Below are 25,174 nucleotides of genomic sequence, written 5' to 3' on the forward strand. Positions count from 1 at the left end.
TAGCAGAAATTATTTGCCGTTCAAACCAACTCGGCTGATTCATATTATTATATTATACAACCGAATACCTACTTTACGACATGCCACCGATTATTAAGTAAATGCTATGTTATGTATGGTGAAATAGCGACTGGATCAATAAATTGATTGCGGATGAACTCAACTTTTGTCAACACAGTGCAATTGTACACTTAAGTCTTAACATTGGATAAGAGTATGAAAAACAATTACTTTGAAGTTATAACCAGGCTCTATATCTATAGATATGAAAATCAAATTATGATCCCAGTTTGTCTTTTTATAGCCTACACGCGATGTAAACAAGTTATAATTGGAATTTGGAAGGTAAACAAATATTTGACACAAATTATTTTTCTTTACCAAGTAGAAATGTAGACCTGTGGCCGCATGGGGAGCTTGGAGCAGTTGTATTTTTTCTAGGACCGTATGTTTTTTTTATAGACTCTATAGGTTGTGGTTTGTGTTTTTGGAAAGCATTGGAGGAATGCTATATTTTGGCATAGGTACAAGTATTAATTAATAATGAAATATATCATACGCTAATTTGTTATTAAAATTATTTAATATTAATAATATATTAAGTCAGGCATTTATTTCATAAAGGATATTAAAAAAAATTAGAGTTCTGAATATATGTTATGTAATTAACTAAATGCCTTGCTGCGGAGCTTAAAATAATAAAGTAATGTTATAAAATAGTTTTATAAATTTTTATTTTTATTCGGAATACCTATTATGTCATAATACACCTATACTTTACTATAAGTCATATAGCGCACATCCCAGTTAAAATGTAAAAAGAATGTAAGAGTTTCGTTATTTGTCATTTGGGATCAAATAATTTATAGTTCCAGTCTGGCGTTCACTTTTTAATTGCATTACCATTTTCGATGATACGTACACTTTTAAATTACACATAAATTATTCGTTTTAATTAATTATTAATACTGCAGACGATGGCCTATTTTGTAAGTCTATGCCTATAAGAGAAGCTTGATTTAATTTTTGATGCGAGGCTGAGAAGCTATTTTTAGAATGTGTTTAACTGTCACTAAACCCATAAAGAAATGATTTAAGTATTAAGTTAATAAGTCAAGTTAAAAAGTTAAATTAATTATAAATCACAGTTTGAGTGTTTTCTAGTTAATAAATAAAACAATATTATTTGTCATAATCTTATTATTAACTTTCAAACGACTTACGTGTCCTTACTGGTTGGCATAATTAAACGCTCGATTGTCTTAAGATATTTATAATGAGAAATTGAAGCCACTTTTAACATTTTTGTTTGTCTCATTTTTAAACTTAATATCCGTTCAATTGTACTAAATAAAGCAAGAAAGATTATTTTCTTAATTATTATACAAAAATATGTATATACTTGTATACACTTATTTACCGACTAGGGAGAAGTAAGTCAAGCTGTGACAGGCCAATTTTGAGTGTAAGGCAGCTGTTCAAAAAATAATTAATAAAATTGGTATATTTTTTTAAGCTAAAAGTTGTGTTTGAGGTTTCGATTATTTCTCAATTAATTGTATTATGTTTTTTCACTGGGTCTACCTTAAAGGAAAACTTGCGTTTCAATTACAATCACTACGGCCAGCTCTGCATAATATTATATTAGAATTTGTATATCATTTTTATAATACTTCAATCGCTCAATGGCCGCAATACGGGACTCGAGCTCGTTTTTTATCGGAATACATTAGTTTTTTTCTTCTTCTATAAACCGCTTTTTAATATCATTTTTTTGTTTCTCTGTTTAAACGTTTGAGAACGTTTTATTGTGACGACCAACGATGTCGGTCAATTGCATAATGTACATAACCGTGAAGCGAATGTCATTGTAATTTTTATAGTGGACGCGCGCCCGTCCGAATCCCATAAATTTGGATACTCGCCGAGGCAACACGTTACGACAGCTGTTTCGGTGGCTGTAAGTCGTTAGATTTATCGTTTTATATACTCGTCGTGTGTCGCCATAAATACCAATATAATATTATACTGCTTGTGTGTGATATATAGATGCTGTTTTTTTTTTTTTTTTTGAAAAATCACTCGTGTAACAACGCTTTAATATATATAAATAATAAATGTAATATTAATATCTCTCCATAATTAATAACGATATATTGTGTATAGCCGGGTAAACGGAACCTAGATCCCTGATTGACTAGATGTTAAGCCCCCAACTCCACTATACTATTATTATTATACATAGCGATCAACTTATCGTGAACCACTCAATATCTCACAGGGTTTAATAACAAAATATTGACCAGACAACATTTTTAGTACATTATTCTCAATTTATGGGTCACCGTTTAAGTTTCAAAAGTTTTTATCAAAAAAACTAAGTTGGAAGGGGGGTAAAAACAAAAACAAAATGTGAGAAATTGAGATCACATTGTATAGAAACATTATGTAAAGAAAAAAATTAAATTTGTTATTAAACCCAGTGAGATATTGAGTGGTTCACGATAAGTTGATCACCCTGTATAAGTATTATATATTATACTAGTCTATTATTAGTCTATATAGATTGCTATAATAGTGCTGTCGTTATAGATGTGCACTTGTAGTCACCATAAAGTCTGTCTCATACATTTTCATTGATATAGTAAATCATTTTTAGTGATGGAACAATTATTATTCAGTATAATGCACAATAACTCAAAAGTCCATAACTTCAATGTAATGAGTTCTTATATGTTCAATGTTTAATGCACATGATTATTGTTTTTATATTTAGATAAACATGACAAAAGCGGACATAATTTTTAATTTGATGAAGATACAAGTAAATAGTTTAAAAGCCGACTACAGTCTTAATAATTTGTAAACAAATTATCTAAAAATCCAATGCATCTGGCCACCTAAATTATATTGTCTCGGAGTTGCCGAGATGCCAGGTATTCTGATAGCTGGATAAATTTATCCAAATACGTTGTTACATTACGTGCTTGAATGTCACTCAATACTGACAGCTTAATTTGTTTAAATATTCATCAAACGAATTGTTTATTAGGTGGCTTAGCTATTTATTATTGTAGTTACAGCAAATGAAAATGACTGACATATTATTATTTGCTTATGGGATTGACAAAAATCTCCTCTTCCCCAATTAAACACAAATGGGACGAGGTCAAGGCCGAGCAAGAAGAAATCGATTTTGCCATAAATATTCGCAATTATACACATACCCGCGGTTGATTATAATTTATCGACGGCGGTCTCGGTGGGGACCAATAGCCGTCATCAGCGTTTTTTTAAAGACAGGTGAATTATGATATATTATAGACTAAAAAAAAAAATGTTTAATTTAACTGACGGCGGATATTATTAATTATTATTACGGTCCAGTTTGTCGAACCAGTAGGACCGGCACCGTGGAATGCGATCTAGTACTAAAAATAAATAAATATAAAAACCGTGAGCTTACACACAGTTGACTATAGACACTCATATTATGATAATACTGTGTGTGTGTGTGCGCTTTATCGTCTTTAAAACATCGTAGACAAATGACCGTCGACAGTAAGTGTAAGTTTTTATTTTTATTTTATTCATTTTTCCTAATGGACTTAACCGGTACGATAACCACACACTCGTTCCGGGATTGTCTGTGTCGTTTTTTTTTTTGTTTTATTTCATATTATCGACTCAATTGTAAATCGAGGAGAAGAATTTCTGTCTCTCGTGCTAGCCTCAAAACACACACATAACGTACGTTATCGTCGAACCATTAGTATTGAAATAGAAGTGTATTATGGGTAAAGTCGTTTCACAACGTTTCTCACTATCAGTAAGACAGTGTGTATTTTTTTCGCTGTTACGTTACTGATGCGCCAGGCAACGGCCGAAAATCCGGTTTTTATTTTCGTATGAGCCGCATTACATATTATTATTATTATGTATATAGTACATAATATGACATTCTTCGGTTTACCTAACACGTCTGGCGATTCTGTCAAAAGCCTCTATAAGACTTAAGAACACCCAAACCGATGACAACTCGAATATAAGCATTAAAACGCAAACGCCGCAATGATGTTTAATTTTATCGATCAGGGAAAAATAATTATTTTTAACGCAATTCTCTTTCTCGGTAAAAATATATTTTTTTTTAGAGTTTAATGTGATTCTTGAGGAATTTTAATGCTCGCCTGGTTTTTTTATCGATAAATATATTATATATACATATATTATAAACTATTCCATATTTTTACGATTATTTTTTTTCAAAATATGAAAGATATGTATGCGACCCTGAAGTGCAAACCAAGTCTTGTTGCATTTAAAAAAATTACAAGATTTCATATTATTATTGTATAATGTATATTGCACGCGTTAAAATGTATTCGTTTTTATGATAGGTGCGGTATTCGCTGTGTTAAACATTTTACTATTTTAGCGTATAATACTATTCAAGATTGGCAACTGTTGTATTAGAATGCCACTTAATCTTAATTGTATAAAAATTTAATATTAAAAATATATAATAATATTAAAAAATTTAGCTCCAAAAATAGAATGTAATACCCGCTTTTCTACTGAGATGATTACTACCAGTCGCCTCTGCGTGATAGATGTTTTAAGGATAGGTTCAAAACGCGTTCCAGTCAACAAATACATTTTTCTCTAACGGAAAAAATGTATATACTTAGCTGTTATTCTTATGCTTATTATAAAAATATATATATATTTTTTTTTAATTATACAATCTATTCTGACATATAACATTTAATAACAAATTAATTAAAAATTACCAGTTTATTTCTTCTGTAACTTTTTTGAAACATGGCCGTTAATTTATAATTCAGTTTTTGTTTTTAGGAATTACTGAACCATAATATACCTAATATATGGTGAACTGAGTATGTGTAAACATTTTTGCACCGTTCGGTCAAGTGTACATTTTGTAGTTGACTTGTCTGTGGGGACTGGGGTCAACGAGTATACTAAATTGACATGGTGCCTATACACAGACACTGGCCCTGTAGAACGGGTAGGTTGTAAAAACAACAGATAAAAGGTAATAATTACGTTATTATATTGCCGGTACAACGCGCGGGCCATTAAGTTTTCTGAAATCCAGTTCTGTTAGGAGATTCCATTCTGTTATTACTATTATTATTATTATTATTATTATTACGGCGGTCTCTAAAAGATAAGGACGAGTTACGGAAGGGGGGGGGGAGGAGGAGGAGGTGGAAAAAAAGAATTTTTATAATAATAATATAATGTATATAGATATATCATATTTATATAAATAATAAAAAGAATACATGCCGCCGTAGATGTAAAAAAATATAATATGAAAAAATTGATATCCTGGTGTATATAATTGATTTAATAGCGCTAGAACGTAAAAAGAAACGTAGAATTGTCTGTATGCTATCTAAATATAGTGTCATTATATTATGTATATTATAATTGTTTTTTAATTAGGCAGGATATAACGTTCTGTCAAATCTGTTTAGTTAGATTTTCAAACAGCCGTTGTAATTGAGTTTCTTCCAAGTCTCCTCTAGGGGTTTCTACGAGATTTCATTTTGGGAAAATGTACTTCCGGTGATAAGATACATACAGGGGATTGTCAATCGATAATAATAATTGATCATGTGTGTTCTACTTCTCCCTCCAAAATCGTACTCGGTTGTAATATGTTTTATTGAAAAGTTGCAGTCTTTGTGACAATAGACGTTTTCACGTTATTTTACCATATACCTCCACTCCTATACCGTCATGTTTTTTCTTATTTTTTTTTTCGATAGTGCAATAATACAGTGGTATGTACCAAATTTAACGACGGTGGAACACACCATCGACGATTTCATATATTACTTATTCACCGCACTCGGTCCGCCCGTATGCGTTCATGATTGCTGTTCAATCAAGGGATAGTGTGATGGTTATTTTGTGTATATTTATTCCATCAACGACATGTTATATACATTGCGAAAGCTCAAAACCATCAATCACGGTGGTTGTGTTCCGGTTGGTCGGCTGGAGGGACAAGAATAAGCTTTCTCGAACAATCGAATACGTTATAATGTCTTATAGGTTTTTTTCACTGTTTTTTCTTTTTTATTACATTATGTGATATTGGGCTGAACATTGAAACAATTATACATATTTTCGAATTCAGCGAGAAAAATCTAATAAAATAATTGCTGAACATAGCTATTATTGTTTTTTGTTAGAGCTAATTTAACTTATTTTAATAGTTGTGTGTTTATTAGCTTAAACATTTTCTGACAAGTAAAAAAAATGTATACAGTGTATGGGTACTAATACACAAATAACAAAACGAATTATGACTGATTATGTTTTTCATTACCATACAAGTATAATTTTTAAACGAAAACAATATTTAATTTTCAGTTTAAAAAAAGGTTAATAATTAATTTTGGAAGTTCGTCGGTAAAATTTAGAAGCATACAAATTTGTTTATTCTAAGTCTAAAACATATAAACATACTTACCTCAGTAGTGGTTTAATTAATAGAAATCTTTAACAAATATTGATTAATAATATTTTTTTTACTAATTTTTTTATCGATCCTTTCTGTGCTTTTATCTCATAACTCATATGAACTTTTAACTCTTGTCACTATCTCAAAATATCCATTCTTTTCATACTTTGTACGGGTTTTTACGGTCTATACCGTAAAATTTGTCATAATCATTTTTAAAAACATCTATTTGGCTTTAAGAGTCCGATTGAAATCTTTTCATCCCAGACATGGCCACCTCCACTTCATTTACTATTCTCTTCAAAATCATTATAATAATATGTTCTTTTGTAACACAGATCCTAAACATTACATATGTAATATTGTCTCGACCACTATTTCACATAGCTCGTATGTATCGCTTATCCTATTATATTTGGGTTTACTCCCTTGTAAAAAATTATAACATTAAAATATACTTTACAAGTACTTTGCTTTAATTCTATACGTAAAATTTGTACACAATCTCTTTTCCCCCGGAGCGTTGACCAAGTGACTATTGGATTACTATGATTAGACATATAATGTTGTAACGTTGGATTAATTGAAGTAAAAACGTGCCTATCAAACCACACATTACGTGGGTTAACTAACCGAAATATCATTGGCTACGGGTACAGTCGCAGGTACACATTACGACCCAAGTTCATGTTATTATACCGAACCCTCAGATCAGATTACTTTCTTATACATAATATAATCGTGGGTAATCGGCCGAATCACCTCGTGTGTAATAATATGTATGTGTACATGTACTAATTTCGTTGGAGTGTAGGTAAAACGCTAAATAGGTATTTGGATACAAAACGTCTTCGGGGGGCGACGCGTTTATACCATTACAAGATAATCTACCTCCCGTGGCGGTCTCGTCTCCCATCGCAGCCGTTCTATATAATATTGTCGTCCTAATTAGATTGGAAAGGCCGAAAATACCACCACCAGTTTTTCACGTGGGAGGCCGTCATAATCGTTATACTTCCTAACCCGAAAATTGGCGAAAGCGTAAGGTAAAAATAAAATAAAAAAATCGGTAATATAGAGACCCCGTTCGGTATTTTTATTGTTATTATTATTATTTTTGTTTTTTTTTGTTCTCGTTATTGTATGATTATCGTTTTGTTTGTTCTTCTTCTCGAGAAAATAAATAAAAATACCTAGCGATTGCTTGGCGGCATTGGTCGACACAGAACAAAAATTAAGGGTCTCGTCCGTTTGCCAAAGAGGGTGGGAAGTAGGGGGGATGACGGGTGGGTGGTTAGAGAAGTGCACATACTCATTAATAACGATGCGTCCCGATTTTTCCAGTCGTCGTCCCACTATGTTATTATGTATACCGCACCGGCGGTATACAATATAGAGTCATCGAAATTGTTTCTGACATGGCGGGCGGCGATGGAAGCAGCAAAAACGAATTAAGTGATAACCCCCCCCCCCTCCCCCTCCTTCACTCTAGATTGGTCATAACTGGACGAAGACGCCGCAACATCTCTACAATAGGACCACCGTAGAAGTAAGATGTGTGTGTTGTGCTATCAGCCACCGACCGCTATACGTGAAAACGATGAACAAAAGATGGGTAGTAAAAAAAAAAAAAAATCGAAAAATACACATTATTTACTTTTTTGTTTTTCGATTGTTTGAGATAATTGAATTATGCGCAGCCGCGAAGGATTTCTTGTTAGCGTCGAAGAAAAAAAATACTATTCATATTGTATGAAGATACGAAATGCTTAGTCGGGTGCCATCTGTAAATATAATATATTATTATGTATAGTATATAATACGTTATTTAGAAACCGTTTACATAATTTTATTGTTTTTTGTTCGTTTTGTCGTATCCGGGGTCTTTTCTCAATTCTCGTGATGATTTATTATTATTATAATAATGTTATATTATCAGGTATATAGGCGATACAGCAACTGAGAAATAAATCCGTCCCGCTTGCGCAGTCGCTGCGTTTTATAATAAAATAGCATTTTACTTAAGGGTTGGACTGAGATCACTCGACTAAATATAATTAAAAATAATTATTATTATTATACTGCCGACTCTTGTTGTAAAATAATTGTTTTATAATCATTTTATTCAACTATACCTATTTATCGCTTTCGTGAAATTTGACGATCAAAACTTGACTTACTGATTCATATATTTAGACGTTTCAGAGACAAAGTATTTCGAGTAGGTAGGATATTTTTAAAGGGTTAAACTTTAAAGAACATACACTTTGAGTTGAGAACAGATTAGTTACGTTAAACTATTATTTTATGTAACTTGTAATGAAGCCTTTGCGGCTTTGTTATTTTCTATTATAATTACAGTGGCGCCACGTAGTTGTCCGACGCCTCGAAATTTGTAGCGATGACATTGAATAATAATATTATAATGTCAGTAGCGGATTTGGAGGCCCTTGACCGATGACAATATTATATAGCTCTGACAAAACGGACTCTTCAATAGGACAGAATCGTCAGCTAACAATTGAAAACTGTGGATACATTCTCCCTTTCTCTCTCTTTATTAAAAGTAATTATTTTTGATAAATGTGTTGTGACTATACGACAAAAATCTATCACAAATATTGTCAATTGATGGCAAACTAATGGAAAAAACAATTATTATTTTATGTGCTATTTTTATGGTATGAGCATAACTATTTGGTTATTTTTCAATATTTAACATTATTATGCAATATATTATATGTATATGAGTATATGTGTGTGTACCTATGCGTTTAATATAATACATTTTAGTTTATCATTACATTTTAAATTGACTGCATAGTAACGTTATTTAGTGGAAAAATATTCGTATTTGTAATATAACCATATATTAAATATTAAAAATTCTAATAGATTAGCGACGGCTATGAATTTATGGTAAATTATTATTTGGGCGCAGGTGAGTTTTCTAGTAGAAAAAAAACATCGTTTATAAATTATTATCATTGGCGCCGAGTAAATAACGTTTTAAATTTATAACGCCCAGCCAATTTTTTACGGTCGTACTCACCACTGCTGGGTTAGGTATACAAAGATAGGGTTTTTGATTTTTTTTATTATTTGTTTTTAATATTATATTATTACAGGTAGGTACTCTCGACCGTTTATGTTAATATGTTTTTACCCGTCAACAACGACAGTTTTCAATAAAACTATATTACAATATATTATATACACATAAACGTAAATAAACGGGTGTTTGGAAATACCTTAAAAAAATAATCCTCTCATTCTACGATAACTTATTACCATGTAGATTTTACGGTTTTTATTTGCGATTAGGTCGTGTACTACCGAAGTTCGATCAATCTGCAGAATAATCGATTAAACGTATTCGCGGCACGTTTGTCGATGCACTTTAACGACTTCGGCTTGAAGATCATCTTACACCGACGACCGTGCACGTCAGTAGACATCACGAACAAAATAAATTTCGAATTTATACACGAATAAATTGTAACCCGTTACCAGCATCTAAGTCTTAACGACTATTAAATATAATTTCCCCCTAGGCGATTAATACATTATCGATTATGTAGCTGTCTGTCTGATACGTTTCCGGACCTCGGTTGTAATAAGCATTATAAAATTACAACAGCCTTTATAAAAAATACATTTCCATATAAATAAATAAAAAACTTTTTATATAAACTGTAATAAGTGATTGTAGTATACACTATACTATACTGTGAAACCCGACTTCTTTGTTGGACTAACTTAATGTTATTGGCCTCATGGCCTCATATTTGATTGTCATGGTAAAATGTGTCCTATGTTATTGCACCGAGTATTAGGGACCAACCGTAACCATATACGGTTATAGTTTCAGTCACGGCGTTAAGTCTGGTAACTTGGTAATAGCACCTGTGCTTATTGCCGGGACCAGAAAACACGGCTATAGATCTCACACTTGCAGTACTACTTAATGGTTTGTCACTATCCTGGTTCCGTCAATAAGAGCATAAAATTAGTATACATTACCAAGTCGATTGGGGCTATAATAACTCTTAATACCTATTATATTGTTATTATGTAAAATTGTTGAACGCCCAATTAAAGTACGCACGCGTTTAAATAGCGGATTGTCCTTAGGTAAGCCGAAGAAAATCTAAGGGCATTCTAACGAATATACAACTTGAACACTTGGAACATATTGACTCTCCATCTTGTCTATAGCCGTTGCGTTTACATAATATTCAAACGGTAAATTTTTCGTTATGCAATTTATGCGTCAACTAGGCAAGTCGGACCAGACCTATAAAGTTCAAACGCGCGTTTTCACATGTTATACAATATGCACGCATAAAAAGTCTGATGTGGATTATATTATTTCAACACATTATAACGTGTATGTGCACTTTATTTATATGATTTTCAAAAAAACCTTAACGTGGATTTTTTCCCATCTAATTGACCGCGTTTGCCAAACGGTATGGTGTAGGACAAAACAAAAAAAAAAATGTGTATAATTCAGATACAGTGTCGGGCCAAAACAAAAAACGAAATGATCTCTCTTATAAACAATGATAACACGTGAATTTACAAAAGGGCAGCAAGTGAACGATTGCAGATTATTAAGGCGGACATACACTGAACAGAGGCACGAGTACTTGTGCCAGCAGTTGTTTTTTTTTTTATTTGCCGATGAACAGTGTATACACGAAAAGACAAGACCCTGACCGTATGAACAACTTGAGAGCAACAAGGGAAAACAATTCTGGTCAATATACATAGACTTTTACAATATTATTATTATTATCTAATGAACCTTTTATGATTGTATGTATATGCACATGTTAAGCGAAATTTATCGATAAATCTCAATACTAGCGCCTTACGTTGTATATGCTTAATTAACTTGACGGCTGCTGCTGGCTGCAGGTTGTCGTATCGACTCCAATCTCCATAAGCCATTTATTATTATAACACAGTGATAAAACTGGCGCATCTCGGTAGTCCGTCTCGAGCCGCGAATAATATAATCCCGTACAGCAATTATTTAGAATTAATATAAATATTTTCTAAATGATTTGTCGGAAAATTGTACAAGAATCTGTTTAGAAAAATAATTCACGTACTATTGAATAAAAAATAATAATCATAAAATTATTATTATTAAAACATAATCGCTATTAATATTTGATTTCCAACTACTAAAAACTTGGTTTTAAAATTATTTTGATAACTATAATAATAATATTAATAATATAATTTTGTAATAACAACACGTATTTGTTTTGTTTTGTAGGTTATGCCGAAAGCTGTGTCAACGAAGGAGAGATCGTTAACGTGCTCACCATTAAGAATATGATGTGTTACACTTGCATGTGTAAAGTAAGTATCGTTGACCGTTGTATTGTTTGCAATTTGCATAGTAGTTTATTTAGTTATACAGTATACCTAAAGGTTACATTAATAATAATATTATTATTATTATTGTAATGCATAGTAGGTATGTATATAATTTGTGATTTTATTATGATGTGGTGGTAAAAATATAATATGCAAACGGTGAAAGTTCTTGACGGTTGTCTAAAAACTAGGTTACGCACTACCTTGCCCAAAGCACTGGCGGATAACCTGTCTGAAATCCGTCTGCCGCCACCCGTTCTTGTACGCCTCAGGAGAGTGCCAACAGATTATTATTATTATTATTATTTATTGTTATTATTGCACATTTCAAAATATGAACAAAATAGATGTGTTTACACTGGTCTCGATCATGATAATAAAGAAGTATTAATATGTAATATAATGCACCCAATTTCGTTGGTACTACAACAACACTTGTATCACAACAATATCAATTTTAAATTGTATTAAAATATTCTTCGGGAATGAACAAGCCATTACATTATCGCTATGCGTTGAATTACGAATGACTCCTGTCCTCTACTTACTTATCGTTGAACAAAATCTTAACCTCAGCCATTTCTATCGTCGAACAAACGGTTTCAAATCGCGTTTATGAAGTTTTAATATTAAGCATATTATTATTATCATCATCATCATTATTATTAAGTATAGTTAAAGCATAAAATAAGTCTCGGAAAATACCAAGGCTGTGTGGCTTAAACTCGTTTTGTTTTATTGCACTCTACATAGACAATCGTCTCAACTGTTGTTGAATATTATTATTATTTTATTTTTTATAACGCCCCCTCCCCGATATTGTTTAATTTGTATGTATAATATTATTTTGTACATGATTCCAAAGACGTCCAAAACACATAAAAAGTCTACTGAAAAGTATCTGAAAAAAAAACTGAAATATCACTCTTTTCAATTTTATTAGAAAAATCTTATTTCAAAATACTAAGCCACTCGCCTCTTTTTTATTACACTACGTTCACATCATCAATAGTTTTTTTTCAGTCATATTTAGTTCTTTTTGTATTTTATTTTTTGTTTATTTTTGTTTATTAATTTGTGAATATTTTAATATTGATGGCTGATGAGGTGTGTTATTATGTTGAACATTTTGAAAACACAAACATAATTTTATGTAGAGTATAGCTGTTTAAAATTATTTTTACTAGATTTGCGAAATTTGTTTCGTTATTTAGTTAATATCTTTATTTTGAAAAATTGTTTTGGTAGGCAATAAAATTTAATTTTGAATAAAATTAAAACTATAATATGTTTTTCGTTTAAATTCGTAATGACCATCAATTAAGTTAAAATATTCGACTCTCATATATTTTGCAGTGACCAATCAATCAATTATTATACTCCGATTAATGCTAAGGCGTCGATTGGATTTTTTTGTCTACTTAACGGTCACGATTTGAATGAATTATTCTTGATGGCGTCGCGTCGGTGGTGACAGCACCAGTGTGTTTCGGGTTCGTTATTTTTTCTTGTGTTTCGAGAGTTGCCGGGAGACATAAACAAAACACAAAATACAAATTTGTTGTTGCAGCTGTTGTCTAAGTATAGCTTGAATTGTTGTATTTTGAATGTAGTGAAAAACATACATAATACAGAATTTAGTATACAAAATACAATAATATTACACTATCAAGTCGCCGCCGCCGCCGGATCGAAAGCGGCGCACATTATCGCATTGATAAATGATGTTATTATTATTATTCGGCACACATGTAAAACATTTCTCGACCAAAGGCATAGAAATTGTACTTGCTAACAAATGTCAAATAGCCAAGGGAGTTACTATAGAATGTTTGGCGAAAATTAGACAATTTATCGGAGTGTTAAAGCTATCTTTGTCAACGCTATTGTTATTTATTACTTTCTAACTTTTTTTTATTTAAGCGATGTCTGACAATAATTGTATGTTAACTATTTTGAACCGACCGCAATTAACAGCTGCATTATGCTTGAATACCGTATATCGGACAACGCATAATGTTATGTGTTTAATATAATATATTGTTATATAACCAGTTAACAAGGTAAAATATTATATTTTCAACATTTACATTAGGTTAGTTTAAGACGTCGACTTTAGCTTGTTCGGGTTTTGCACTAACGTCGTGTGTGTGTGTGTGTTTTTTTTATACGCAATCGATACACTTGACTCATTTTACACGGTTACCCGCGACAACTGGGCATAACACACGATATTATTAGCTGTGCACTGCGTGGTGTACCTAAGACAACACTTAACGGAATACTAAGTGCAAACTATTCTCTTAACGGTTGTCGGTCGTTGTGAAATTTTTTTACAATTTTGGACCCTGCGCTATTGTAAAAATGACGCCAGCTGTTGTTAACGATGACCGTTAACCCTTCACTGCATGTAAGTGCATATATGCATTAGGTTATTTGTGTTGATATAACTTATTGATTATGGTTGAATGTAATTTTTTACATCTCTATCTGTCGGAAAAATAACTGAACTATCGATTTTTAAAACGATTTTGATCAATAGAGTGCAGTAAACACATAAAAATGGCATATATATCATATAGTTGTGGCTAATACAAAAATAGCTGTGGAATACTCTGTTTGTACTCTATTTTATTATACTAAAATTGTATCTATGGTGTTGAAAAAAATACAACGTGTATTGTTATTGTCTGCTTTACCAGAATGAACTGTTGATAATTTTCAACCATGTTTATTTGATTATAAAACAGATATTTTGTTACCGCGGTCACATATGACCTTCCATGCATTTGTTATTATGGTTTATAGGTACAAGTCAGCGGTGTTTATTTTTACTTATTTTTCGTTTTTGATGATTTTTAGTCTTTATTTGTTTGAAATTAAGATGAGTAAACTTAACAATAAAGATATGAGAGCAATATGAGAGCGAAGACGAGTTTTGTGATTTAGATGATGAATTTTTGGAAATATTTTCTCGAGACGTTAACGAGGTATACCTATTTATCTATAATATTTTTTTTAGTAAATAATTTGAAATTCGTATTACTTAGGATTGTAATCATTGGCCGCAATTTGTAGATACAAGAAAAGTTTGTAAAATGCCATCATGTAAATCTCAAACATTTGTAAAATGTATAAAATGTAATGTATATTTGTGTGTTAGTAGAAATAAGACGTGTTTTGAAGATTTTCATACAAAATGAACAAGAAAATAATTATTAGAATGTTAAAAAAATTATTAAAAAATATTTAAAAATATTTAAAAAAATTATTAAATTTAATTAGAATTTAAAATAAAACTGTAGAATTAATTTTTATTTTTTAATAGTAATAATAAGATGTGTTCCATGCATGTAAGGTCATATATGCATTGAGACTTAAAATGTACGTAAATTCGTTCAAAAGTTAATAAAACATTTTTTTTTTATATCCCCAGCTTTTGTATTATAATATTAATAATTTCTAATTTTTTCGTAAAAAAAAAAATGTATGCAGTGAAGGGTTAAGGCATTTTTTTTCGGGTATTTAAAATCTGAGAGCTGGCCAAAAAAACGAAAAATCCGCACTGACGGGTTTTTGTAAGTGCCGTAAAAACTTAAACGCACGTGTAGAAATTTGTGCGGAACCAGTTTTGAGTATACTGTATAGAAAAAAATTTACCAATCAAATAATAATAATATGTAATCGCCTCGCCGTCTGCGCTTGTATACAACGTACAATAATAATATAGGTGTATATTATTATTATTATTATTATACACAGCACCGTATATTATGTGTGTCGTGTAAATTCATTGTAACAGCAGCAGCCGTCGATGATCGCGCAGGTCGCTTAAACGACCCGGTGAAATTTATATTGGCCGTTTTATTTTTTTTACTCTACACACAGACATGTCTTGTGTGGATTCAAAGAAACACGGGTCTTAATGGGTAAAAGCGGCGTCGGTGGCGGCGTACGTTTGTGATTTATAGCACGCGCGTGTGTACCTCACAGCCGCCCCCCCCCTCCGCCCCCCCTGCCGTCGGTTTAACCAATAATTATATCGAGACCTGATAACGTTTTTTATCTCATTATTTTTTTTTTTTTATCCACTCGTATCTCTCCGGATCTCTCCAGCAGTGGCCAACGCTGTAGGTCTTATATCTATATATATATACACATATAATCAATCGTTGGGAACCGGAATTATTTTTTTGTTATACACGCGGCGCGAGAACGATGCAGAGTACCGATTAGAAGAGATGCAAGAAATAAATGTGAAATACTTAGGAGGCGGTGAGAGAAAGGAGCGGACCGAGGGGCACCGGCTACCGGAGTTACGCGTGGCGGCTAAATAATAATAATATTATTATTATTAGGTGTATGCGTAAAGATAGGTATATAGGTAACGCCGAGCGCAGCCAGTCGTCCATTAGTGCGTGCCATTTTCGCTCCAGCCCGGACATTTTGTGGGGAAAACCCTCCGGACGGCTACGAACCGGACTTCGGGCGCGATCGCCGCTACAGTATTCTTTTAATGCGATTCCTTTCACCGGCGCACCCCGTTCGCGACCGACAAGCGCACACTAGGTTTGCTTTCGACTCAAGGTCGCGGCCGTCAGTTCTCCTGTTCTCTTTAGGGACGTGCGCCGTTGTAAAATATAATCATTTAATGCAGTACCGTGCATTAGTGTGTGTGTTGAATTTCCCCGCAAAATTACAATTGCTTATAATAATACATGTACGGTAGGTACATATATTATTACCTACCGTACGACGTACAGGTGTATCATATTATTCAACGTCGAACTAAAAGAAGTCATACTTCATTTACTTTTAATGAATACACATATTGAGTTTTTATAACATTTAAATTATTCCACGATGTTCGCTATCAAACATCATAGGGAACATAACACGTTATCTTCGCTTACAAACTGATATGTCACTCGACATTTTGAAATGTTCCCTAGAAGAGTCTTCGAAAATGTCGACTCTAAATTACATTATTTTTTGAAAAAAAAGTTTGACAAAAAAAAATCCATTATTCTACGTCAAGTTTATCTAGTCGAAATTAAATATTACCGTCACGGAGTGCTCGAATTAAAAATTTAGGGGGATGTTTTTACTTTAAAAAAAAGGAGCATAGTCGTACCGTACCCAGCATTTTTTCCCCCCTAAAAAGATCAGCACTTATAATAAAAAAAAATTAGTTTGAGTACGCTACAATTTCTGAAAAAAAATAATTGGGGTACTCAGTCCCCCTGCGCCTCCCCCCATCCTAATTGAAGATTTGTAAGAACATTTCGAAAAAAATATTTTTTTATTTTTACACAACTCTACTTTATGAAGAAATGACCCCAAATTTTGTACATTTTTAACCAAAAAAAAACCTATATTTAGGTCCTCTTAAAACCTGACCTCATACGATATTGATTTCAAATACACACTGTACCATGTATGATGTAAGTAGGTATAAGTTATTTCAATACAATAATCGCATAAATGCGATTTTGATTACCCTTCCCCCCTCCCCCTCGTCATAACTACTATAAAGGTCTACTCGTCTTCCTTCAACACAGTATCAGATCTACGGTAGACGGCAAAACAGCCTTGAATTATGCGTATACGGTATATAAAATATAGTGATATTTTTTCCTTATCATTCTCATGTATATTCAACGTATCACTATACCTATAATAAATGCGGGTGACAATATTTATAATAATATTGTATGTCTCCTCACTTACCCGACAATCTCTGTCGTCAATGAACGACACTGCATTTGATTGACATCAATATATTATTATAACTCCAAGATATTTGCAATTGACCCACTAGAAGAACTCGACAATTGTCAATTAGGTACAGCGGGGGTCTGTAGGGGTGTAGGTTGTGTATAATATGTCTGTTAGGTATAACGTTTCAAACTGCTATCACCGGTGAAATGCTTCTCATGGTTTTATTTTATTTTGTGTTTGTTTTAGAATGGCTTCGTGGAATGTGAAAAAGACCAATGCCCGGACGAACAGGGCTGCTATATGCTACAAGACGTCTTCGTCGATACCAAAGGGTGCTGCCGCCGATGCAAAGGTATATAATATATTTGGCGCGATAAACGAGCGTCTGCAAAGTCGATTATAATTGTTTTTTTTTGTTTGTCTCAAAGGTTGTATGTACAAAGGCGTTCTGCGGGATAGCGGCACAGAGTGGACGGATCCAGACGACCCTTGCATGTTGATGTCGTGTAAGGCGGGTGTAGTCACCGAGACCAGAATGCAATGCATCACACCGTGTGCTCAACCACATCCTCCGAAACCGGGCACTTGTTGCCCTACTTGTCCAGGTATGTAACGTCTAAAAAGAACTTAACTGGCCAATGTCAATACGAAATACCTAGCTATATTATAGCGTAATATACACATCATGTGTAATACGGATCGGTTTACTTTCCGTCGCGATTATTGTCCAGAGATCGGTTCTATAGATTCGATTTAGAGATTGCTTTCCTTTACACCACTCCTCGAGCGACGCATGCATCCCCAAACAACCGTTTATTTCTATGTACACGTTATGGCTTGCTACAATAAATCACGGCCCTGTATCATGCCGATGTGCGTCGAGTGACTCGTGGGAAATGAGGCCGCCGGGTATAAAAAAAACAAAACAATAACACTTTGAATACAAAACAAAAAACAATGGACAGTTGTTTTTTAATATTATAATAACGATCTTTAAAGTATATAAGATGGGTAAAAAAAGTCGAGGAGGTAGAAAACTGAACGGAGCGGATAAAGAGATGGATGGCAGGACCACCGGCAACGAACATTGTGCGCAACTGCAACATAAACATGGTAAACGGTTTGCTCCGGTATACTCGGCTACCGGTTATGGCTAGCGTATCGATGGACCTATACTAAATCTTCGTCCGTGTGTATGTGAGCGGAAAAAATTACTTTTATCAAATCTAGAATAGTAGACTCCACAGTTCTGAGACGTTATAGCCTACCTACCGATTACCGCCGAGTGTCATGCGAGTGACAACGACGGTTTTTCAATTATTGTCAAGATACACATATATTATCATGTTATATCTGCATCCTTAATGAGCCAATTGTCGATTGGAATCTGCACGAATCCGTTCTGTCGGGCTCAGAAGTTTAAGGAGATTAATCGAGATTCTACGTGCAATAAACTTACCTGCACTGTCTGACACTGCTAATCGGTAGATTCCACAAGGACCGTCGCATGCTGCTAACAACAATTTTATATTTAAACAATAATAATTAATATTGATCGATTATCAGTGTCGTCTTAAGCTATTTAGGGGTACTTGGGCACACAACATTTGGGGGCCCTCTAAGAGAAAACCAAAAAAAACATAAACGTGCCCTTATGGAACTGTCAATTACCAAATGTTCGTCCGAAATAGTTATAAAAAAAAGCTCGATAACCCTTGACGCTTGTGGGTCGGGGGGGGGGGGGGGGTTGGAATTTTGGGATTTAATGAAGCCGTATCAGGTTTAACATAATAGGTATCATAAAACGCAAATATCTAATATTTTACCGTCGTTGGGTGTTACTCGGATAGGTCGATAAATAAACTACCATCTCCGCCGGTCGGTTCTTTAGTTATGACCATCGCCGTCCCGAGTCACGGGTGGCCGAACGCAGCAAAATGACTTTTGAAAAACCCCAGTCTTGCCTAAACATATTTGAACGACATACACAGAAATGCTGTAATAATAATAATATAATCATGCACTCATTGCGTTTTTCCACTGAACGCGCGTTCATTATTTTGTCATATAGATATTAATTCATCGGTGGGCTTTGTTGCACGCACTTTACTAAAATATAATATATATGTCTGTGTGTATGTAAATTGTACACTGGTGTGTTATGTAATTTATTATGGCGCACGAACGGCCGGCAGAGGATCATCAGAACCGAATATAATATTCTTTGTTTTATTCCTCCTATGGGATTATCCGACTTGTTTACGTGTGTTGTTTGACGACGGCGGCTGGCCGATTGGGCGGTACCGTTCGTGGCTATTATTTATTGCTCGGTCTAAAACAAATAAAAGATTAAGAAGAGCGCACGGGGTGGGCAGTGAGCGGATGGCGAACACACAAAGATAGGCTAATGGTTGTGTACGCGGTAAGACTGGATGCCACACACATTGAAACACGCCTCGGAGTGATCGCGTTGCCCGTGGAAAACAAAGTGGTGATGCTCGTGGCGTAGATATTATACCCGTGCAGGCGGACATTCCATGTTTGTGTGTTGGACTACCGCACAGGCAGCACGAACGCGAGCTAGAAGGTAAGGGTAGTGTGTAGGGAATGAAGAGGTCGACTTAAGAACAAAGAGCGGGGTGGGTCAAATATGAAAGCGTGACAGTAGAATCTAGAAACACAAGAACCATATGTACAAGTCCTATAATCATTGGACAATCATACCGTCGAAGAATATGAAAAAGTTCTCATTGTCAGCCTATCAGCCTAGAAGTGTTCGATTAAAACACAAACATAATTAAGGGTTGGGTTTGTATATACATGAAATAGGGCCGGTAATCAAAATATTTCGGTCGGACGCCTTTAGTTTGGATTGTTAGCAAAGGTTAATCCTAATTAACTATTTAAGTTTAATATAGTTAATTGTGAAAAAATGATGCTAAGGTCAATGCTACAGTATCCGTAACGTCTAAGAATATCATTAGTTAATAAAAAAAGTAATATTATTTTTTTCATGACAATAATTTCATAATAGCGCCTAGCGGTTAGGGCCATCATTTTTTTTAGTCTCGTTAAAAACCTAAATACTGTTGCTGCTGTGGGTCGAGGATGACCCTCAGTGACTTTAAGCAGTTCGTTGGCATTCCAGTCTGATGTCAAACGTTGGTGGGGAGTCCGGCCCCCCAAATGGCCGACAAGCAATCAAACTAGGAATTTTTTGGAATTTCCTAAAAACTTCAGAGGCGATTACTAGACGGGTCCTGTGGGTGGGGCTACCGACCGTCTGTCCGTTTGACGTCTTTTTTAATCATTAAATTGTACTAGATTAGTGACGTTAAATACCACATTAGTATTATTGTTTTAGTCGCCAAAGTTTTCCAAAACGCGTGCCTCAGTTTTATTTCACTTCGTATAGTATATAGTTGTTGAATCTTGTACACATATCTTATACACAGACAAAATTGAACCAACTAAATGTTTAGTTAAAGCAACTACACATTTAGTTGGATGTAGTTTAATTTGTAGCCATAGTTCTATGTATTCGGTCTCGTGTAATGTATTACAAGTGTAACAAGTATAGTATAGTAATATAACAAGTGGCTTCGCTATTACTTTCCATCCGGATTCGTCGATAATATGAGAAATTCGAAATACAATTTATCATCGAGTCGCTTAGAGTTGTCAATAACTTTGTATAGGTACGTACACGGGAGGCCCTTTAGGCCAACAAACTCCACTGTGTGCCTTATGATCATCGAAAGCACGGAGTGCGGTTGTCGTGTATAAAAATATTTCAAGTGACGCGTGAAGTTTGTGGTCGCTCGGTACGGACACCACGCTGTAGAATATTATAATAAATAACGACAAATCCGTTATCGATATTGCTAGGCTAATCGAAGCCAGTGGAAGTCAGTGGACAGTTATTAATTAATCTATGCACAATTGCTGTAACCGGTTTTGTGTTCCACAGGTTGCCAGGTTATCGGACAAGAAGTGGCTGCTTGGAGGAACGTCAGCCTATACGACGACCCGTGTCTGACCTGTCACTGCGAGCGATCCGCGGCCGGCCAAGCACTCACCTGTTCGAAAAAGGCATGCCCCGTGCTCCAATGTCCGTCCAACAGCATGCAGATATTGCCCGGCGAATGCTGTCCCAGATGCGTGGGTTAGTAAAACTACATTTTATTTATCTGTACACTGAAAAACTTTTAACTCGCCAAAGCACAGCATAAGTTTCTGTTAAGTTTACTCTATGTAAATACTTTATCAATGCGGTTAACCGGAAGCTTTGATTTCGGTCGGAAAGTCTGTGAAACCTTCCGTGTGCGTTCATTCAGCACATTTCTGAAAGCGGTATCTATTCGAAATAGTTTGTGATTTTCAATGTATGTTTATATATGTACATATACATAAATTTGAGTTCAATTCGATTGAAAGCGATGGACTGGCAAAGGACTAGAAACAGCAAAAGGGGGGAAACTTTTAGAAAGTAAAAAATGTTCGGATAATCTCAGTAAAACTTGTCTGCTTGTATATTTTAACTTAAAAATCAAGTTAAATCTTGTCGCGATATAACAGCGAGTGTGGATTATTATGACGTTTTTTAATTAAAAATAAAGACTAGGTACTAAGATATTAGTCTTTTAAATCGGTTGTAAGCATTAACTTTGGCCGAATACTGAAATTTGGTTATAGTTATTATGTTCAACGGTTAAACCTCTTATGGGGTATATAACTGTTGTTGTATTTACAATGTCTAGACGATTTCAGATTACTCTCGTGTAAATTAAATATATTAATTTATGGGTTGACACATCGTAGTGGCCTTAAATAATGTCACTAATTTAAGTATAACTTTTGTAATTATAACGAGTTATATTCAAAAATTCAAAATATAAATTTTAACAGTTTAAGAAAATAATTGTTTTCTGAGACTGTTATGTTTTTTACCCGTCTGTTTTTATTTATTATTTCTCTTTTTTCCCCTCGGCGTGCAAAAACAGACCTTTGTTACGCTATTTTAAATGCATGCCAGTACTTTTTAAAGTAAAAGTACACAGTGTACTTAATCTAATCAGGTTTATTTCATATGACTGAATTGTATTATTGTAAATATCTAGGAAAGAGTAGAAAATTGATGGATCCACCGAGAGGAGCGTGCTTGCTGGGCGATAAGATCACTCCGTCCGGTCAAGAAACGCACCCGGATCGTTGTACACAGTGTATGTGCACCAACTCAACGGTTGTCTGCAAGCGCGAGACTTGTCCGCCTTTGGATTGTCCGGTGGAAAAGCAAGAGTTTTCTTCGCACAACAAATGCTGCCCGCAGTGTCCCGACACTTTGGACAAGAGCGACACGTGCAAAGACAACGGCAAAATTTATTTGGTAAAAAATCAACGACTAGTTTACACAATCGTATTAAAACTAATTGGCTTAACTAATTAATTGATTTTTCGACAGAACGGCGATAATTGGAAGGTGGACGAATGTAAATCGTGTTCGTGCGTTCGAGGACTTGTGCAATGTGCCCAAGAAATGTGCCCTCCGGTCGCCTCGTCCTGCCCGGCCAACATGAAGCTTCGTACAGTCCCAGGTTCATGTTGTCCTCGATGTGTGCCCAGTAAGTGTCTGCTAAAGCATTTCCGCTAACACTAATGACCGCAGCGATGAAAACAACATAGTACTAGATTTACTAATTTCTACGGTTTATTCGTCGTTTCAGTGGACGGCGTTTGTACGGTGTTTGGCGATCCACATTACAGGACGTACGATGGAAAATTTTTCAGCTTCCAAGGACCGTGCAAATATTTGTTGAGCGCCGATTGCGTCGGGAGAACGTTTAGCATTCGCGTGACAAACGATGCGAGAAATACAAAGAACTCGGCATGGACAAAAACTATCTCACTGAGGGTAAGTGTGCGAGGATATAAGAAATCGGTCGGCAAATCGTTTCTAACGCACTTGCAATTTGATTTGCAGACCGGAGGTTTAAAAGTCAATCTCGGCGAAAACAAACGGATCAAGATCAACGGACAAAGAGTGAGCGTGCCGTACAAGAGGAGCAACGAACTTACGATATCGAATATGAACGACACCGTGTTGGTAGAAACGCGAATAGGGGTTTCGATTATTTGGGACGGTCGAGGGTTTCTCGAAGTTTCCGTACCATCCAGATATAAAGGTGAGTGTGGCTCATTGATAGCGGCCGATTAGAAACAGATAAAACGCGTTTAACAGATTTCGCATCCGATCGATCACATGGCGTGTGTTGAAATTATATTGTGTGTTTCCAATTTGGTGCCCGCAGGTAGTTTATGCGGATTGTGCGGTAACTTCAACTCGGTGCCCAGAGACGACATGACCACCAAAGACGGTCAAGTGGTGTTGGACTCTCAAGTGTTCGGGTCGTCTTGGCGCGTCGGCGGTAAGAACGCGTGCAGCCGAACGTTGAAACCCGCCGTGACGTCGCAGACGTCCCCGTGTTCCAGGAAAGGTCCTAGGGTCCGGGAACGGATGTGCAAGCCTCTCCGGCAACGCATGTTCGCCGCGTGTCACAAAAAGCTGAATCCGGTTAACTTTTTCAAGTAAGTCCAGCGACCAATATCGATGGGCCAAACAAATCGTTGTCTACATTGTATATAATATTATGATTTTTGATCACAGGTCCTGTCTGACGGACATGTGCGAATGTCCTACCGGTAGGAAGTGTTATTGTGAGGCGATGACGGCGTACGCGCACAACTGTCGTCGCCTAGGAGTGTCACTGCCCGACTGGAGGACCATGACCGGATGCCACACATACTGACCCAAGTCATCACGTTCGCCCAGTGTAGAGTCCGCTTGTTTGTTATTGCTAGTCATTGTTTTTGTACATCTCCAACTCAGCGGTCACCGCCGCCTATTTGCCTGACCGGTCGATTGATATGGTTAGTAAATAATAATGTAGTTAAACTAAAATTGAAACTACCAATTATTATCTTCCAACAATGATCTTTATAGTGGCAATGAAAACGCAAAAAAAGAGTATTGTCGCTTCGAAATGATTTTTAGATATTGTATCAAGTCTAAAAGTAATTTTACCGACAATAACGACTAGTTTAAATGATACTAAATACTTTTTCAATATTTAAAGTAAAGAAAAAAAATCAAATCTGGAATCCGGATAGGTTAGGGGTTTTTAACGATTTAATTGCTCTAAAAACTCGTTATTTTTTTATTCAATTTATAACTAGACGTTTATACACTTAAATAATTAGATTTCGGATTATTTCATGTCAATGTTACACACTTATTTACAGTTGTTACAGATATATTATATTAATTATTGCAAGTTTATATTATGTGAAATAAGAGTTTTGAATTATGAATTTAAAAAAAATTCTAATTAAAATATTCATTTAATATTAATAATTGGTGGAAATAACATTGTTGAATACTTTAATTCTCAAGACCAGTTACAATAATCATTGAGGTTATTTTTTAAATTCTTGTTCAAATTAATCAACTCTTTTTTTTTTTTTAATAAACCAATAACCAGCACATCTTAATGTCGGCTC

General features: G+C 34.6%; 1 protein-coding gene across 1 annotated transcript in view; it reads left to right on the forward strand.

The window, feature by feature from the left end:
• LOC126833632 (BMP-binding endothelial regulator protein) overlaps positions 1-25,174 on the forward strand; it is a 50,447-nt gene that overhangs the window by 23,391 nt on the left and 1,882 nt on the right. The window contains exons 3-12 of the mRNA XM_050565073.1: positions 11,793-11,878; positions 17,864-17,969; positions 18,046-18,222; positions 21,588-21,782; positions 22,738-23,003; positions 23,079-23,238; positions 23,341-23,528; positions 23,598-23,799; positions 23,926-24,202; positions 24,282-24,544. Coding sequence (XP_050421030.1) covers positions 11,793-11,878; positions 17,864-17,969; positions 18,046-18,222; positions 21,588-21,782; positions 22,738-23,003; positions 23,079-23,238; positions 23,341-23,528; positions 23,598-23,799; positions 23,926-24,202; positions 24,282-24,423 — 1,799 coding nt within the window. The 3' untranslated portion in view covers positions 24,424-24,544. The remainder of the gene's footprint in view (positions 1-11,792; positions 11,879-17,863; positions 17,970-18,045; positions 18,223-21,587; positions 21,783-22,737; positions 23,004-23,078; positions 23,239-23,340; positions 23,529-23,597; positions 23,800-23,925; positions 24,203-24,281; positions 24,545-25,174) is intronic.

The sequence above is a fragment of the Adelges cooleyi genome, unplaced genomic scaffold (genome assembly GCF_023614345.1).
Source record: "Adelges cooleyi isolate 19-005CV unplaced genomic scaffold, UGA_ACOO_1.1 ACOO_flye_CR_arks_rails_tigmint_CR_PRNA_2, whole genome shotgun sequence".
NCBI lineage: Eukaryota > Metazoa > Arthropoda > Insecta > Hemiptera > Adelgidae > Adelges > Adelges cooleyi.